This window comes from Homalodisca vitripennis, chromosome 4 (assembly GCF_021130785.1).
Source record: "Homalodisca vitripennis isolate AUS2020 chromosome 4, UT_GWSS_2.1, whole genome shotgun sequence".
In the NCBI taxonomy this organism is placed as follows: domain Eukaryota; kingdom Metazoa; phylum Arthropoda; class Insecta; order Hemiptera; family Cicadellidae; genus Homalodisca; species Homalodisca vitripennis.
In genome coordinates, this window is record NC_060210.1 from 152821749 (window position 1) to 152840196 (window position 18448).

An 18448-nucleotide genomic window follows, 5' to 3' on the forward strand; every position below is an offset into this window, starting at 1 on the left:
TGAATGCCTACATTGAGGAACTGGCTGTTAGACACAATATTAGAGTGTTAAACTTCGATGACATCAGCCGTAGGTATTTCACGAGACACGGCCAACATCTCTCCTGGCGGGGCAAGCGGTTACTGGCTGGGATGATCGTGGCGGCGATGAGTCCAGCCACTCAAGAATCAAAAATGAAGGCGCAGCCGCGACTTTGGAGGAATCCTCGCGCAGCGCCTGCTTCCACTTCCAGCATGCCAACGCCCGCTGCTGCCCGAGAAGAGTCGGCGACCACCCCTCAACGGCCAGCTAGCATCCAGGATGTCTCCTACGCGGACGCCGTGAGACGCTCCCCCAGTCCAGACATTCTGCAGATCAAAGAAGGCTCTACAAACCTAAAAGAAAAATTCAGTTTTTTTTAGGGGACCCCACTTTACAGCAAAGGACTAAATTGACCGACCAAAATCGGCAAAATCAGACAAATCAAAAATTACATGTTCAAGGTTCCCTAAGACTACTCCACCTAAACGCCCAGTAGGCAACCAACAAATTGGATGAAATTCAGCTGATGTGTGAGGAGCTGAAATCAGATATACTCGTTGTAACCGAGAACGGTTTTAACAACGAAAACCTTGAACTATGCAAAATTCCAAATTACAACTTGGCAGAAGCGTACTGTCGCCAGACCTCCAAAGGAGGTGGGTGTAGCAATTCTTTTTCTGAGACAAAATTTAGTTTTTACAAAATTTACGATCAAAGAAACGACCGCGAAAGATTTCGAAGCAGTTGGGATCAAAGTACAAACTAACAGGTCAACATTAATTGTGATAGGGATTTACAGGTCTCCCAGTGGAAATGAAGATCAGTTTTTTTCAAAATTCGAAGTGTTACTCACTGACCTGACTAACCATCAATGCAATTACGTCTTGATGGGCGATCTCAACGTGGATGCGATGGACAGCAACCATCCATCCACCAAGCGACTAGTCGATCTGCTGAGGTCATTCGGCCTTGAACTGCTGGTCAAAACTCCAACGAGAGTGACGGCTACAACACAGTCGGCTATTGATAACATCATCACAAACATTGAAAATGTCACAGTATCGTGGTCAACACAGCTATCTCAGACCACTATGGCCAAGAGGCTATCATTAGTGGAAAACAAATCGAGAGAGAACCAAGAATTACCAAAACAATAAGAGACACGAGGCCAGAAAATATTGCTCTCCTCAACGCTTCCCTTTCAAAAGAAAAGTGGAATTTTCTAAATTCTTCACACCCAGTAGAGCAGCAGTTTTCAAATTTTCAATGAATGTTTGAACTTCCATCTCAACACCTGCTGCCCTACAAAAACGATCAAACCTCGTCCAAAGAAGGTAAAATAATACTTGGGTCACTAAAGGCATTCTGGTGTCGAGAGAAAAAACTCAAGTTTTTCTCCGAAATAAACAGAAAAACAGCCAATGAACAGTTCAAAATCTTATTTCGAAATTAATAAAAAAATTTACAGGAAGGTGATCCAAGCTTGCAAAATCGTATGATGTCTCAAAATCAATTACTTCTTCAAAAAACGTTTCTAAAACTGTATGGGGCATCATTAACAATAAACATCAAGAATCCAAGCAAATCACAGTCAAAATTGGGGACACCCTTGTGAGCGATGCCTCTAGGGTTGCCGACGAGTTTAACGGATTTTTTGCGTCTGTTGCTTGTGGACGGGGCCCTCGTCCATCGCTGCCACAGGGGAATCCCACGCGTAGACAGAGTCCAACAGCCTCAATGGCTCCTGACTCCTGTAGTTGAGGAAGAGCTCGATAAAATCATTCAACAATTCCCAGCTAAAAAATCGAATGATCTAGAATCGAGATCCATGTGGTTAATAAAACAATGCTCTAAGCATATCGTGAAACCACTGACTCAATTGGTCAATTTGTCTTTTAAACTCAGGAGTTTTTCCCTCTCTCCTAAAAATTGCAAAAGTGCATCCAATTTTCAAGAAAGAAAACCCCTGTTCATTTAAAATAACTATCGGCCAGTCTCAATTTTGCCTGTACTGAGCAAAATATTTGAAAAACTCTTTCTAACGAGAATGCTTTATTTCTTAAACAAAAACAACCAGCTTTCTGAACACCAATTTGGATTCAGGAAAAATAAAATCGACGATAGACGCAGTGGTGAGTCTGGTTGATATGGTTGTTAGAGGGTCTAGAACGTCAGGATTCACACATTAAGTGTGTTCCTGGACCTTTCTAAGGCCATTCGACTGCGTTGACCATGAAATACTGCTTGAACACATTACATTCTCATGGCATCCGAGGTGTGCCGCTCTTATGGCTTAAAATCATTTTTAAGTCAGAGAAGTCAAGTGGTTTCAGATCTCAAACCAATTTTCTAAACCAATTCAACTGAGTTATGGAGTCCCTCAGGGCTCTATACTCAGTCCAATCCTTTTCCTGATATACGTCAACGACGTACATTCATCGCTGCTGCATGGTAAAAATTGTGCAGTATGCTGATGACACGACTCTCTGTTTCAGAGATAACACACAAGAAGGTTTGGAGCTACAATCCTTTGTAGATATCAACAATTGTGTGCAATATTTCAATAACCTCAACCTTCAAACGAATTCTTCGAAATCCCAACGTGTTGAATTTCACACTGCGTCCAACGGACTCCCCAATGTGGGTCAGCCGTCATGTTGGCAGATTCCTTATTGGAAGAAGTCTACTCCTCAAAATTCCTTGGAATATTCCTCGACCGAGGGTTTGACATGGAATAATCACATTGACCATGTGTGCGCCAAACTGTCCTCAGGAATATATGTTTTGAGGTCCTTGGCCCGGTACTGCCCCAGTCAGGTATTGATTGCGGCATATTATGGGCTAATTCACTCTCACCTTTCCTATGGAGTGGTGTTGTGGGGGGCCTGTACAGGCAATAATTTCCTGAGGGTGTTCAAATTGCAAAAAAAAAGCTATTCGTATCATCGCAAAGTTGAATTTCAGAGAGTCGTGCAGGACAGCATTCAAAACTTTGCAACTGTTGACTTTGCCCAGTCTCTACAATTTTAGAAACATCTTGGTTCTGTTTGTCTAAATGTGCCCTAACCAGGGGACGTGACATACACGGGTATGAGACTAGAGGCAGAGATAACTACCGTACGGGAAGACATAGAACGGTGGTTTAATGAGCACTTACCTTCGCAGGCAGGTGTTCATTTCATCAACAGTTTGCCAAAATTTTATTACAAACGCCCAAACGCCCAAGGCGTCAAAAGCTCGTCTTAAAGCGCTTCCTGGTGTCAAATGCATTCTACAGCGTTGACGAGTTTTCTGGCGTTTAACTGGGAGACCGCCCAATTCGATGACTGACTCCAGCGCTGAAAAGTGGGTTGAGATTGGCGATGGATGAATGAGACTGGAATGCATGAACATTATGTAAGTTTGGACGTGGTGGTAATGTGGTATGCGAGTTTTAAATTTATAATTAATTCTGACGTTTTGCCATACAATGTGTAATTGTGACGAGCAATAAAAGATTTGATTGATTGATTGATTGATTGATTTGTACACATGCAGCCGCCCGTCTGTCTCCTCAATGTTCAGACTACGCGCTAGTCGCTGCTTCTCGCCAGTTGTACTTTAGTATTATTCGGAGGCCACTATGTTTGTACACATGCAGCCGCCCGTCTGTCTCCTCAATGTTCAGACTACGCGCTAGTCGCTGCTTCTCGCCAGTGGTACTTTAGTATTATTCGGAGGCCACTATGTTTGTACACATGCAGCCGCCCGTCTGTCTCCTCAATGTTCAGACTACGCGCTAGTCGCTGCTTCTCGCCAGTTGTACTTTAGTATTATTCGGAGGCCACTATGTTTGTACACATGCAGCCGCCCGTCTGTCTCCTCAATGTTCAGACTACGCGCTAGTCGCTGCTTCTCGCCAGTGGTACTTTAGTATTATCCGGAGGCCACTATGTTTGTACACATGCAGCCGCCCGTCTGTCTCCTCAATGTTCAGACTACGCGCCTAGTCGCTGCTTCTCGCCAGTGGTACTTTAGTATTATTCCGGAGGCCACTATGTTTGTACACATGCAGCCGCCCGTCTGTCTCCTCAATGTTCAGACTACGCGCTAGTCGCTGCTTCTCGCCAGTGGTACTTTAGTATTATCCGGAGGCCACTATGTTTGTACACATGCAGCCGCCCGTCTGTCTCCTCAATGTTCAGACTACGCGCTAGTCGCTGCTTCTCGCCAGTTGTACTTTAGTATTATTCGGAGGCCACTATGTTTGTACACATGCAGCCGCCCGTCTGTCTCCTCAATGTTCAGACTACGCGCTAGTCGCTGCTTCTCGCCAGTGGTACATTAGTATTATTCGGAGGCCACTATGTTTGTACACATGCAGCCGCCCGTCTGTCTCCTCAATGTTCAGACTACGAACCAGTCCCTGCTTCTCGCCAGTGGTACTTTAGTATTATTCGGAGGCCACTATGTTTGTACACATGCAGCCGCCCGTCTGTCTCCTCAATGTTCAGACTACGCGCTAGTCGCTGCTTCTCGCCAGTTGTACTTTAGTATTATTCGGAGGCCACTATGTTTGTACACATGCAGCCTCCCGTCTGTGTCCTCAATGTTCAGACTACGCAACAGTCCCTGCTTCTCGGCAGTGGTACTTTAGTATTATCCGGAAGGTCACTATGTTTGTACACATGCAGCCGCCCGTCTGTCTCCTCAATGTTCAGACTACGCGCCAGACGCTGCTTCTCGCCAGTTGTACTTTAGTATTATTCGGAGGCCACTATGTTTGTACACATGCAGCCGCCCGTCTGTCTCCTCAATGTTCAGACTACGCGCTAGTCGCTGCTTCTCGCCAGTTGTACTTTAGTATTATCCGGAGGCCACTATGTTTGTACACATGCAGCCGCCCGTCTGTCTCCTCAATGTTCAGACTACGCGCTAGTCGCTGCTTCTCGCCAGTTGGTACTTTAGTATTATCCGGAGGCCACTATGTTTGTACACATGCAGCCGACCGTCTGTCTCCTCAATGTTCAGACTACGCGCCAGTCGCTGCTTCTCGCCAGTTGTACTTTAGTATTATTCCGGAGGCCACTATGTTTGTACACATGCAGCCGCCCGTCTGTCTCCTCAATGTTCAGACTACGCGCTAGTCGCTGCTTCTCGCCAGTTGTACTTTAGTATTATCCGGAGGCCACTATGTTTGTACACATGCAGCCGCCCGTCTGTCTCCTCAATGTTCAGACTACGCGCTAGTCGCTGCTTCTCGCCAGTTGTACTTTAGTATTATTCGGAGGCCACTATGTTTGTACACATGCAGCCGCCCGTCTGTCTCCTCAATGTTCAGACTACGCGCTAGTCGCTGCTTCTCGCCAGTGGTACTTTAGTATTATTCGGAGGCCACTATGTTTGTACACATGCAGCCGCCCGTCTGTCTCCTCAATGTTCAGACTACGCGCTAGTCGCTGCTTCTCGCCAGTGGTACTTTAGTATTATTCGGAGGCCACTATGTTTGTACACATGCAGCCGCCCGTCTGTCTCCTCAATGTTCAGACTACGCGCTAGTCGCTGCTTCTCGCCAGTGGTACATTAGTATTATTCGGAGGCCACTATGTTTGTACACATGCAGCCGCCCGTCTGTCTCCTCAATGTTCAGACTACGCGCCAGTCGCTGCTTCTCGCCAGTGGTACTTTAGTATTATCCGGAGGCCACTATGTTTGTACACATGCAGCCGCCCGTCTGTCTCCTCAATGTTCAGACTACGCGCTAGTCGCTGCTTCTCGCCAGTGGTACTTTAGTATTATTCGGAGGCCACTATGTTTGTACACATGCAGCCGCCCGTCTGTCTCCTCAATGTTCAGACTACGCGCTAGTCGCTGCTTCTCGCCAGTGGTACTTTAGTATTATTCGGAGGCCACTATGTTTGTACACATGCAGCCGCCCGTCTGTCTCCTCAATGTTCAGACTACGCGCCAGTCGCTGCTTCTCGCCAGTGGTACTTTAGTATTATCCGGAGGCCACTATGTTTGTACACATGCAGCCGCCCGTCTGTCTCCTCAATGTTCAGACTACGCGCTAGTCGCTGCTTCTCGCCAGTGGTACTTTAGTATTATTCGGAGGCCACTATGTTTGTACACATGCAGCCGCCCGTCTGTCTCCTCAATGTTCAGACTACGCGCTAGTCGCTGCTTCTCGCCAGTTGTACTTTAGTATTATCCGGAGGCCACTATGTTTGTACACATGCAGCCGCCCGTCTGTCTCCTCAATGTTCAGACTACGCGCTAGTCGCTGCTTCTCGCCAGTGGTACATTAGTATTATTCGGAGGCCACTATGTTTGTACACATGCAGCCGCCCGTCTGTCTCCTCAATGTTCAGACTACGCGCCAGTCGCTGCTTCTCGCCAGTGGTACTTTAGTATTATCCGGAGGCCACTATGTTTGTACACATGCAGCCGCCCGTCTGTCTCCTCAATGTTCAGACTACGCGCTAGTCGCTGCTTCTCGCCAGTGGTACTTTAGTATTATTCGGAGGCCACTATGTTTGTACACATGCAGCCGCCCGTCTGTCTCCTCAATGTTCAGACTACGCGCTAGTCGCTGCTTCTCGCCAGTTGTACTTTAGTATTATCCGGAGGCCACTATGTTTGTACACATGCAGCCGCCCGTCTGTCTCCTCAATGTTCAGACTACGCGCTAGTCGCTGCTTCTCGCCAGTGGTACATTAGTATTATTCGGAGGCCACTATGTTTGTACACATGCAGCCGCCCGTCTGTCTCCTCAATGTTCAGACTACGCGCCAGTCGCTGCTTCTCGCCAGTGGTACTTTAGTATTATTCGGAGGCCACTATGTTTGTACACATGCAGCCGCCCGTCTGTCTCCTCAATGTTCAGACTACGCGCCAGTCGCTGCTTCTCGCCAGTGGTACTTTAGTATTATCCGGAGGCCACTATGTTTGTACACATGCAGCCGCCCGTCTGTCTCCTCAATGTTCAGACTACGCGCTAGTCGCTGCTTCTCGCCAGTTGTACTTTAGTATTATTCGGAGGCCACTATGTTTGTACACATGCAGCCGCCCGTCTGTCTCCTCAATGTTCAGACTACGCGCTAGTCGCTGCTTCTCGCCAGTTGTACTTTAGTATTATTCGGAGGCCACTATGTTTGTACACATGCAGCCGCCCGTCTGTCTCCTCAATGTTCAGACTACGCGCCAGTCCCTGCTTCTCGCCAGTGGTACTTTAGTATTATTCGGAGGCCACTATGTTTGTACACATGCAGCCGCCCGTCTGTCTCCTCAATGTTCAGACTACGCGCTAGTCGCTGCTTCTCGCCAGTTGTACTTTAGTATTATTCGGAGGCCACTATGTTTGTACACATGCAGCCGCCCGTCTGTCTCCTCAATGTTCAGACTACGCGCTAGTCGCTGCTTCTCGCCAGTGGTACATTAGTATTATTCGGAGGCCACTATGTTTGTACACATGCAGCCGCCCGTCTGTCTCCTCAATGTTCAGACTACGCGCCAGTCGCTGCTTCTCGCCAGTGGTACTTTAGTATTATCCGGAGGCCACTATGTTTGTACACATGCAGCCGCCCGTCTGTCTCCTCAATGTTCAGACTACGCGCCAGTCGCTGCTTCTCGCCAGTGGTACTTTAGTATTATCCGGAGGCCACTATGTTTGTACACATGCAGCCGACCGTCTGTCTCCTCAATGTTCAGACTACGCGCTAGTCGCTGCTTCTCGCCAGTGGTACTTTAGTATTATTCGGAGGCCACTATGTTTGTACACATGCAGCCGCCCGTCTGTCTCCTCAATGTTCAGACTACGCGCTAGTCGCTGCTTCTCGCCAGTTGTACTTTAGTATTATCCGGAGGCCACTATGTTTGTACACATGCAGCCGCCCGTCTGTCTCCTCAATGTTCAGACTACGCGCTAGTCGCTGCTTCTCGCCAGTGGTACATTAGTATTATTCGGAGGCCACTATGTTTGTACACATGCAGCCGCCCGTCTGTCTCCTCAATGTTCAGACTACGCGCCAGTCGCTGCTTCTCGCCAGTGGTACTTTAGTATTATCCGGAGGCCACTATGTTTGTACACATGCAGCCGACCGTCTGTCTCCTCAATGTTCAGACTACGCGCTAGTCGCTGCTTCTCGCCAGTGGTACTTTAGTATTATCCGGAGGCCACTATGTTTGTACACATGCAGCCGCCCGTCTGTCTCCTCAATGTTCAGACTACGCGCTAGTCGCTGCTTCTCGCCAGTTGTACTTTAGTATTATTCGGAGGCCACTATGTTTGTACACATGCAGCCGCCCGTCTGTCTCCTCAATGTTCAGACTACGCGCTAGTCGCTGCTTCTCGCCAGTTGTACTTTAGTATTATCCGGAGGCCACTATGTTTGTACACATGCAGCCGCCCGTCTGTCTCCTCAATGTTCAGACTACGCGCTAGTCGCTGCTTCTCGCCAGTGGTACATTAGTATTATTCGGAGGCCACTATGTTTGTACACATGCAGCCGCCCGTCTGTCTCCTCAATGTTCAGACTACGCGCTAGTCGCTGCTTCTCGCCAGTGGTACTTTAGTATTATTCGGAGGCCACTATGTTTGTACACATGCAGCCGCCCGTCTGTCTCCTCAATGTTCAGACTACGCGCCAGTCGCTGCTTCTCGCCAGTGGTACTTTAGTATTATTCGGAGGCCACTATGTTTGTACACATGCAGCCGCCCGTCTGTCTCCTCAATGTTCAGACTACGCGCCAGTCGCTGCTTCTCGCCAGTGGTACTTTAGTATTATCCGGAGGCCACTATGTTTGTACACATGCAGCCGCCCGTCTGTCTCCTCAATGTTCAGACTACGCGCCAGTCGCTGCTTCTCGCCAGTGGTACTTTAGTATTATTCGGAGGCCACTATGTTTGTACACATGCAGCCGCCCGTCTGTCTCCTCAATGTTCAGACTACGCGCCAGTCGCTGCTTCTCGCCAGTGGTACTTTAGTATTATCCGGAGGCCACTATGTTTGTACACATGCAGCCGCCCGTCTGTCTCCTCAATGTTCAGACTACGCGCTAGTCGCTGCTTCTCGCCAGTGGTACTTTAGTATTATTCGGAGGCCCATCTATGTTTGTACACCATGTCAGCCGTCCCGTTCTGTCTCCTCAATGTTTCAGTGACTACGGCGCTAGTTCGCTGCTTCTCGCCAAGTGGTACTTTAAGTAAATTTTTCGGAGGCCCACTATGTTATGTACACATACAGCCGCCCCGTCTGTCTCCTCCAAATGTTTCATGCAACTACGCGCTAGTCGCTGCTTCTCGCCAGTGGTACTTTAGTAATATTCCTTAATCCGGACGTCTACCACTATTTGGTACACATGCATGCCGCCCGTCTGTCTCCTCAATGTTCAGATCTACGCGCTCATCGCTTGCTTCACGCCAGTTGGTACATTAGTCATTATTCGGGAGGCCACTATGTTGTGTATCACATGCAGACCGCCCGTCTGTCTCCTCCAAAATGTTCAGACTACGCGCCAGTCGCTGCTTCATTCGCCAGTTGGTACTTTTAGTATTAATTCGGAGGCCACTTATGTTTTGTACACATGGCAGCCGCCCGTCTGTCTCTCTCCTCAATGTTCAGACTACGAATCGCTCAGTCGCTGCTTCTCCGCCGCGATTTGTTACTTTAGTATTATTCGGAGGGCCACTATGTTTGTACACATTGCAGAGCCGTCCTCCCGCTGTCTCCTCAATAGTTCAGACTAAACGGCGCTAGTCGCCTTGCCTTCTCGCCAGTTGGTACTTTAGTATTATACGAGGGCCAACTATGTTGTTTGTACACATGCAGACGCACGTCTTTCTCTCTCAATGTATCATTGACTACAACGCTAGTCCCTGCTTTCTACGCCAGTGGTAACTTTTAGTAGTATTATTCGGAGGACCACCTATATGTTGTACACACTGCAGCCGCCCGTATCTGCTCCTACTCAATAGTTCAAGACAACGCGCTAGATCGCTGCTTCTCGCCAGTGGTTAACACTTTAGTATTTATTCCGGTAGGCCACTAGTTATGTACACATTGGCAGCCACGCCGTCTGTCTCCTGAATGTTCAGCACTAACGTAAGACTACGCGCTAGTCGCTTGACTTCTCTAGCCAGTTGGTACTTTAGTATTATAGTCCGGAGGGCCACTATGTTTTGTAACACACTTGCAGCCTGCCCGTCTGTCTCTTGAATGTTCAGATCTACGGCGCCAGTCGCTGCTCTGCTTCTCCGCCAGTGGTACTTTAGTATTAATTCCGGAGGCCACTATTTTTGGTACACATGCATGCCGTACCGTCCTGTCTCGCCTTCCAATGTCTGACTAATACGCGCTTAGTCGCTGCTTCTCGCGCCAGTGGTACTTTAGTTGATTATTCCGGAGGCCACTATGTTTTTGTACACATTGCAGCCGCCCGTCTGTCTCCCTCAATGTTCAGACTACGCGCTAGGTCGCTGCTTCTCGCCAGTGGTACTTTAGTATTTATCTCCGAGGGCCATTATGTTTAGTACACATGGCAGCCGCCCGTCTGTCTCCTCACTTTTCAGACTAATACGCCGCTAGTTCGCTGCTTCTCGCCATGTGGAACTTTAGTATTATCCGGAGGCCACTTATGTTTGTACACATGCAGCCCGCCCGTCTGTCTCCTCAATGTTCAGACTACGCGCTAGTACGCTGCTTCTCGCCAGTTTGGTACTTTAGTAATTATTCCAGGAAGGCCATTATGTTTGTACACATGCAGCCGCCCCGTCTGTCTCCTCAATGTTTCAACAGACTACGCGCTAGTCCGCTGCTTTCTCGCCAGTTGGTACTTTAGTATTATCCGGAGGTCCACTATATATGTACACATGACAGGCCGGCCCGTCTGTCTCCTCAATGTTTCAGACTACGCAGGCTAGATCGCTGCTTCTTCTCGCCAGTGGTACATTAGTATTATTCGCAGAGGCCACTATGTTTGTACACATGCAGGCCGCCCTTCTGTCTCCTCAATGTTCAGACTACGCGCACATCGCTGCTTCTTTCTCGCCAGTTGGTACTTTAGGTATTATCCACGGAGGGTCACTATGTTTGTACACCATGACAGCCGACCGTTCTGTCTCCTCAATGTTCAGGACTACGCGCTAGTTCGCTGCTTTCTCGCCAGTGGTAACAATTAGTATTTTTTTTCGGAGGCCACTATGATTGTTTATATCCACATGCAGCTGGCAGCCGCCCTTCTGTCATCCTCAATGTTCCAGACTACGCGCTAGTCGCTGCTGCTTCTCGCTCTCGCATTTGGTACATAGTATTATCCGAGGCCATATGTTTTGTACACATACAGCCGCCCGTCTGTCCTCCTCAATGTTCAGACTACGCGCTAGTTGCTGAGCTTCTCGCCAGTGGTACATTAGTATTTATTCCGGAGGCCACTATGTTTGTACAACATGCAGTTCCGCCCCGTCTGTCTGTCTCCTCAAGTGTTCAGACTAATATACGCGCTCAGTTCGCATGCTTCTCGCCAGTGTGTACAGTTAGTATTTTTCGGAGGCCACTATGTTTGTACACATTCAGCACCCGTCTGTCTCCTCAATGTTCAGACTACGCAGCCTAGTCGCTGCTTCTCGCCAGTTGGTACTTTAGTATTATCGGATGGCCACTATGTTTTGGTACACATGCAGCCGCCCGTTCTGTCTCCTCAATGTTCAAACTACGCGCTCGAGGTCGCTGCTTCTCGCACTGTGGTACTTTAGTATTATTCGGAGGCCACTATTTTTGTTAGCACATGCAGCACGCCCCCGTCTGTTCCTCCTCAATGTTTCAGAACTACAGCCGCTATCGCTGCATCTCGCCAGTTGTACTTTAGTATTATTCGGAGGCCACTATGTTTGTACACATGCAGCCGCCCGTCTGTCTCCTCAATGTTCAGCTATCTATCGAACCCTTAGTCCCTGCTTCTCGCCAGTGGGTAAGCCTTTAGTATTATTCGGAGGCCACTATATCTGTAACCACATGCAGCCGCCCGTCTGTCTACTCAATGTTCAGACAACGCGCTAGTCGCTGCTCTCTCGCCATTAGTACTTTAGTATTACTTGGAGCCACTAATGTTTGGACACATACAGCCGCCCTGTCTGTCCTTCAATGTTTCAGACTACGCGCTAGTCGCGGCTATCTCGCCAGTGTACATTAGTATTATCCGGCAGGGCCACTATTCTTTTACACATCAGCCGCCCGTCCTGACTCCTGAATTTTCATACTACGCGCCCATCGCTGCTTCTCGCCAGTGGTACTTTAGATATTATCCGGAGGCCCACTAAATTTTTGTACACATGCAACAGCCGACCGTCTGTCTCCTCAATGTTCAGACTACGCGCCAGTCGCTGCTTCTCGCCAGTGGTACTTTAGTATTATCCGGAGGCCACTATGTTTGTACACATGCAGCCGCCCGTCTGTCTCCTCAATGTTCAGACTACGCGCCAGTCGCTGCTTCTCGCCAGTGGTACTTTAGTATTATTCGGAGGCCACTATGTTTGTACACATGCAGCCGCCCGTCTGTCTCCTCAATGTTCAGACTACGCGCCAGTCGCTGCTTCTCGCCAGTGGTACTTTAGTATTATCCGGAGGCCACTATGTTTGTACACATGCAGCCGCCCGTCTGTCTCCTCAATGTTCAGACTACGCGCTAGTCGCTGCTTCTCGCCAGTGGTACTTTAGTATTATTCGGAGGCCACTATGTTTGTACACATGCAGCCGCCCGTCTGTCTCCTCAATGTTCAGACTACGCGCTAGTCGCTGCTTCTCGCCAGTGGTACTTTAGTATTATCCGGAGGCCACTATGTTTGTACACATGCAGCCGACCGTCTGTCTCCTCAATGTTCAGACTACGTGCCAGTCGCTGCTTCTCGCAAGTGGTACTTTAGTATTATCCGGAAGGTCACTATGTTTGTACACATGCAGCCGCCCCTCTGTCTCCTCAATGTTCAGACTACGCTCCAGTCGCTGCTTCTCGCCAGTGGTACTTTAGTATTATTCGGAGGCCACTATGTTTGTACACATGCAGCCGCCCCTCTGTCTCCTCAATGTTCAGACTACGCGCCAGTCGCTGCTTCTCGCCAGTGGTACTTTAGTATTATCCGGAGGCCACTATGTTTGTACACATGCAGCCGCCCGTCTGTCTCCTCAATGTTCAGACTACGCGCTAGTCGCTGCTTCTCGGCAGTGGTACTTTAGTATTATTCGTAGGCCACTATGTTTGGACGAGTTTTCCTTATCTGTGACCAAAATAAATTTACAACTCATTACGACTATCGGTTTTCGTATTCTGCCTTCGAAAAAAAGCGATGTCGGCGAGAATAGAATAGAATATATCGCCACCAGTTTCCGCAAATAAAAACATTTCCTCTTCAGTTAATATTTAATTATGATGACATTATAAATTAATCAAGCCCACGACAATCAGTGAACACAATAACTAAAAGAATAACAATTAATTATTCAAAAGAGACTGGTGATTCGTACGTCTAGACATATTTGGAGGCGATTTGACGACAGGAAGTATGATTTCATAAATTTCGATTCCTTGTGAAATAAGGAAAGTACTCGTAACATATAATGAAGTTTATTTTGGTCCCCAATAAAGAATACTTGCTACAAAATAGTTTCCTCCGGATAACACCAAAATACTCAAGACAGTTACTGTGTTGACGTTGTAAATAGCGTTATGGGTACAATTCTCTTCGCTCAACGTATAATTTGAGAATATTGTGTTGTCCCAATGAGGAGAGAGATGCGTGATTTTCTGTTCAGAAAATGTACAAACTTTTCTCAATCTGAAGAAAAACCTAACGTACATTTTCTTATTCAGATGATGGAGGCTAAATTTACCACTCAGAAGTGGAATACAAAATCGCTTCGATCAGAAAAGAGAGACTAAATTTTTTAACTCAAGATGAAGTTGAAGATGAAGACTAAGTTATCTCATTTAGAAGAGGAATATTAAACTAACCTAATCAGAAGAGAGATACTGTTTTACAATCATGCCAGTGGTATTAAATTGTCTCATTCAATACAGGAATACTAAATTGCAATATTCAGGACAGGAATAGTAAATAATTATCACTATCACAAGCCGGCGAATAAGTCGTCGCAATGATAAGAGTAAGAGAGAGACTCAATTGCCTCAATAAGTAAAGCAATACTAAATAATTATCCCTATTAGTAGAGGGGGACTAAACCATTATCGCTATCAGAAGAGGAATACTAAATTGTTTCACTTACAAAAGAGGGATGAAGACCAGTATTAAAAATCCACTCCTTTTCCATGGATATATATATATATATATATATATATATATATATATATATATATATATATATATATATATATATATATATATAAGTATATGGTTTTCAATTTCGATTTGAAGTAACTGAAATTATAGGTTTGAAAATATATCTTTGTTAGTTAAAGACATTTTGAAATATATATTGTTAAATTTATAATGTAAACTCACCTAAAAGTAAACATGATGATAAAGGCGATTATACCGCTTATAATAAGAGTTTGAATACTGACAAAAAATTCTCTTGGTCCGAATCGGTACTGGAAATCATCTAATTGCATATCTGAAAAATTCAGTTTTATATTAATGCAAGCACTACAATAATCACATGAAGAAAATGTAAAAATATTGGAATACATTTAAAATAATGTGCATGTTTGTAAACTCTAGTAACTTTTTAATTATAAATTTACAATTTTGTAATATATTTAACGGTTGTTTATTACCCAACGGATTAGTGTCTCAAATATAGTTATAGGAAACGCAGTTTTCTTTATATTAGTGAGTACAAACATAATTTAAAGGTACACAATAATACGGTATTGGGAATTAATGAACAAAAATTATAACTAAGAAAACGATTGCGTAGGGTGATTAATTTCATATCCTCTAGGTGAAGAACAACTCCCTTATCTTGATTGTTAACTTTGAGACCATTCTGAATTTTCTAAATTCAAAATCCTTGAATAATTTATGAGTTCAGCATAGATGTGCTAGACCACACCAGTACCTTGACCAGTGGTTACGGGTCATCTTAATGCTTTCGGCCTAATTTTGGCAATAAACGCACCAACTAAATAACATTTAAACACAAAAACATGTATTGGTTCTAAAATTATTTAGAAAGTAGTCGTGGTCTATATTTAGAATTACTTCGCTGGGTTCCCGAATATAGATGCCAGTAGTGCGTTTTTATATAGTTTATTTTCCAAATTAAATGTCATTTGCTAATTTATAAATATCAAAAGGCATTCTCAAATGGATATAGGCTTGTTCGGTTCATGTATATCCACATTTAACTCAATACTTAAGATTAGGTAGGATGCATCTGCTCTAAATACACATTTTCAATGGTATATAGAACACAAACGAAAATTGTCATAAGACTAGCAGTTTCACACGCATTTTCCTGTTGAAAACGCGGACAATATATTCATGTATTCTTTACCTATGACATAATAAACACTCCTGAGATAATAGATATTCACTCAAAGCTATTCCAACCTCCTGATCAATTTTAGATTTAATTAAAGAACATTGTTTTGGGGTCCTGAAGTCGTAAAGTGAAACAGTCTCTATAAGATTCGTATTCCCTCCAACATTCCATGATAATTTATTGAAGTGCTCCGACGATTTCAGTAACAATAAGAGTTAGCCTTTATATCCCAATGACGAAAGTGTATCGTCCAACTAAAAAGTTGCTGTGTCAAAATGAGTCTGTTCTGATCGTTTAAATTCACCCCCGGTCTAATCTATTTACAGTTCCACAATTGATTTATGCTGTTGCACTAACAAAAACAATTATCTCATATGATGTTGGTTTCGGAGCGTATAAATAGCATTTCCATGGCATTAGATGGATTATTGATCATTAGCTCACTATATATTTAAAACTATATATAAACTTTGTCTCTGCAATCTGCATTACACTACTGATCAAGCAGTTTATAGTAATTTAGTAGTTACTAAAATTTCAATGTAAACAAATGTTTCTGCCTCTTTGATGAACTTCAGCTGAAAATTTTAACGGCTGAAAGTATCAGTTCACTTTGTATTACGTGTCATAGCGCAATCTGCCGGATCCGATATAAAACATTCTAACATCAACAACAATTTATAAATAAAAAAATAATTAAATACTATTAAAAACTATTTTTAAATCGAACTAAATCATGAATCTAAACCATTCTAGAATTCCCTTCAACACACACACAAAATTTCATCAAAATTGGTCCAGACGTTTAGGATGACCTAAACGTTAGAAACCTTTTGCTAACTTTACCTCTATATAATTGATGGTACTCTGTTAATCCAAATTACGAATTGAGAACTAGGAACAATTTTAGCAATGAAAAACACAGAGCATGAACTCCTGCATATTGGTGCCAAAGACATTTCACACTGTATCAGAAACTTCATAATGGGCCGCTGCACATTCTTTAAATACAAATTCTTATAAATGGTTCTTTCTGAGCTCTTTATTTAAAACAATAACTGTTGGATCTATAATTAGTTTCAGTATTTAATATTATTCATAGTATTCCATGTTGATTGTTGATGCATATAATGCAGTTGTATGATTGTTTATTTTATAAAAAAATATGTATTATTACTATTTGAATATTGGGTTCCAGGGACGTTACCAGCGAAAGGTTAATCGTTATTTCTATAAAACTAGTATTAGCTATTTTAAATATCACTATCAGGGGGGGGGTAGATAGTAAAACATACAAATGTATCACCGTTCCGTATTAAATATGGTAAATTTAAGGATTGGTCGGAACAAAAGCTTTTATTGACCTCAATAATTGTGCCCAACACTTTCCCACCCTCAACATCACACAAATATTTCTAGGTATAAACAATATGTTGTGACCAATTGCTTTTGAATATGGGCCTGCCGTCGTGTAGCAGACTCTTTAATAGAGGACGTATACATTTCTAAATACATTGGTATACAACAAGGGTTGATATTGAATGATTATGTTTATTAAATTGTATAAAATTTTGAGGTCTTTATACAAATATTGCCCGTCAGTTATTGATCACGGCATATTATAGACTTTTTTAACCATACCTCTCCTATTGGGTCTTATGCAAATAATACATTTTTAACACCTTTCACGCTCCAGAAAATAGCTGCCACAATAATAGTAAACATAATTCCAAAAATCTTCAACTGTTAACTCTGCCAAGTATCTATATTGTGGAAACAATATTGTTCGGTATGTTGAAATGTGAAATGACATGAGACCGAGAAAACTACCGAACTGGGATACACAAAAATGCAGTTTATGAATATCTGTCCTAGCAGGTTCACTTTATCATCAGATTGCCATACTACATAAAAACTTTACAACACAGAATGCTTTAAAAATTGGTCTAAAACGTTTTTAAATGGAAAAGGAATTTTATAAAAACGAAGTGTGAGCTGACCATTGGGGAACCGCCATTAAAGAAAAATTACAACGGTACTGGGGTTGGAAAAAATTGAAGAATAAACGGGGCTTACTAATAAAAAATTGTATGTTTGAATGTGTTGTTTGTGGTACGAGAATGAAAATTCTTCGTTACAGAATGAACTTTGCTACATTATGTAAATAATTATAACCATCAATAAAAAGCTTGAGTTTGTCTTAATATCTTTTACCAGCTTACTTTCTTGCGCGATGCTCATTCTTGATGGTTCAACTCAACTGCCACTATGATATAGAGCTTGATAGACGGCAATTTTACCATATTTAGTATATTCTTATTTTATGCACTATTAAAATCCTCTTAACCCTTTCTATACTTACTCTCATTTTCTGGAATGTAGAACATGATACTGCATAACATTGCCACCATTAAAAACGCTAAGAGGACACTAATCCTTTGTACCCGGTTAACTTCACTTCTAGGATGTCTGAAATTAAACTCAATGTATTTCAATGTTATAATGTCTAAAAGAAATACACATTTAAATGTAGGGAAGTGGGCCCTTCATTACTTTATCAGGAATAGTAGTAGACTATAGTATGTAACAAGGCCTAATTTTGTGGCAAATTGGGACTACAGCCTTTTTAAATAAAATAGCTGTCCGTGTCGATATTAAATAGATTAAAATAATTTATCTAATATATTGTACCTAGCATATGTTGTAGTGTAAGATAGATAATCGTTTAAGAATTATCTACACAAGTAAGAAGTAATCTGAATTTTATAAAGCTTATCCGAGGAAAACACCATAAGCTATCATTTGTTATACAGGGTGTCAATTAAGTCTGGAACCGGCCTCTCAACTCTCAAATGATTACAGATAATGAAATACCACTTGCGTTTATCAATAGTATACTAAAAAATGTACATGTTTAAGTGATTTCCTGGTTTTCATCACATCAGGGGGAC

The 18448-nt window shown here is 43.8% G+C and overlaps 1 protein-coding gene across 1 annotated transcript in view; it reads right to left on the reverse strand.

Moving 5' to 3' along the window:
• LOC124360349 (polycystic kidney disease and receptor for egg jelly-related protein-like) overlaps positions 1–18448 on the reverse strand; it is an 84988-nt gene that overhangs the window by 44501 nt on the left and 22039 nt on the right. The window contains exons 7-8 of the mRNA XM_046813903.1: positions 17860–17966; positions 14513–14624 (exon numbers count right to left, since the gene is read on the reverse strand). Of these exons, the coding sequence (XP_046669859.1) occupies positions 14513–14624; positions 17860–17966 (219 nt within the window). The remainder of the gene's footprint in view (positions 1–14512; positions 14625–17859; positions 17967–18448) is intronic.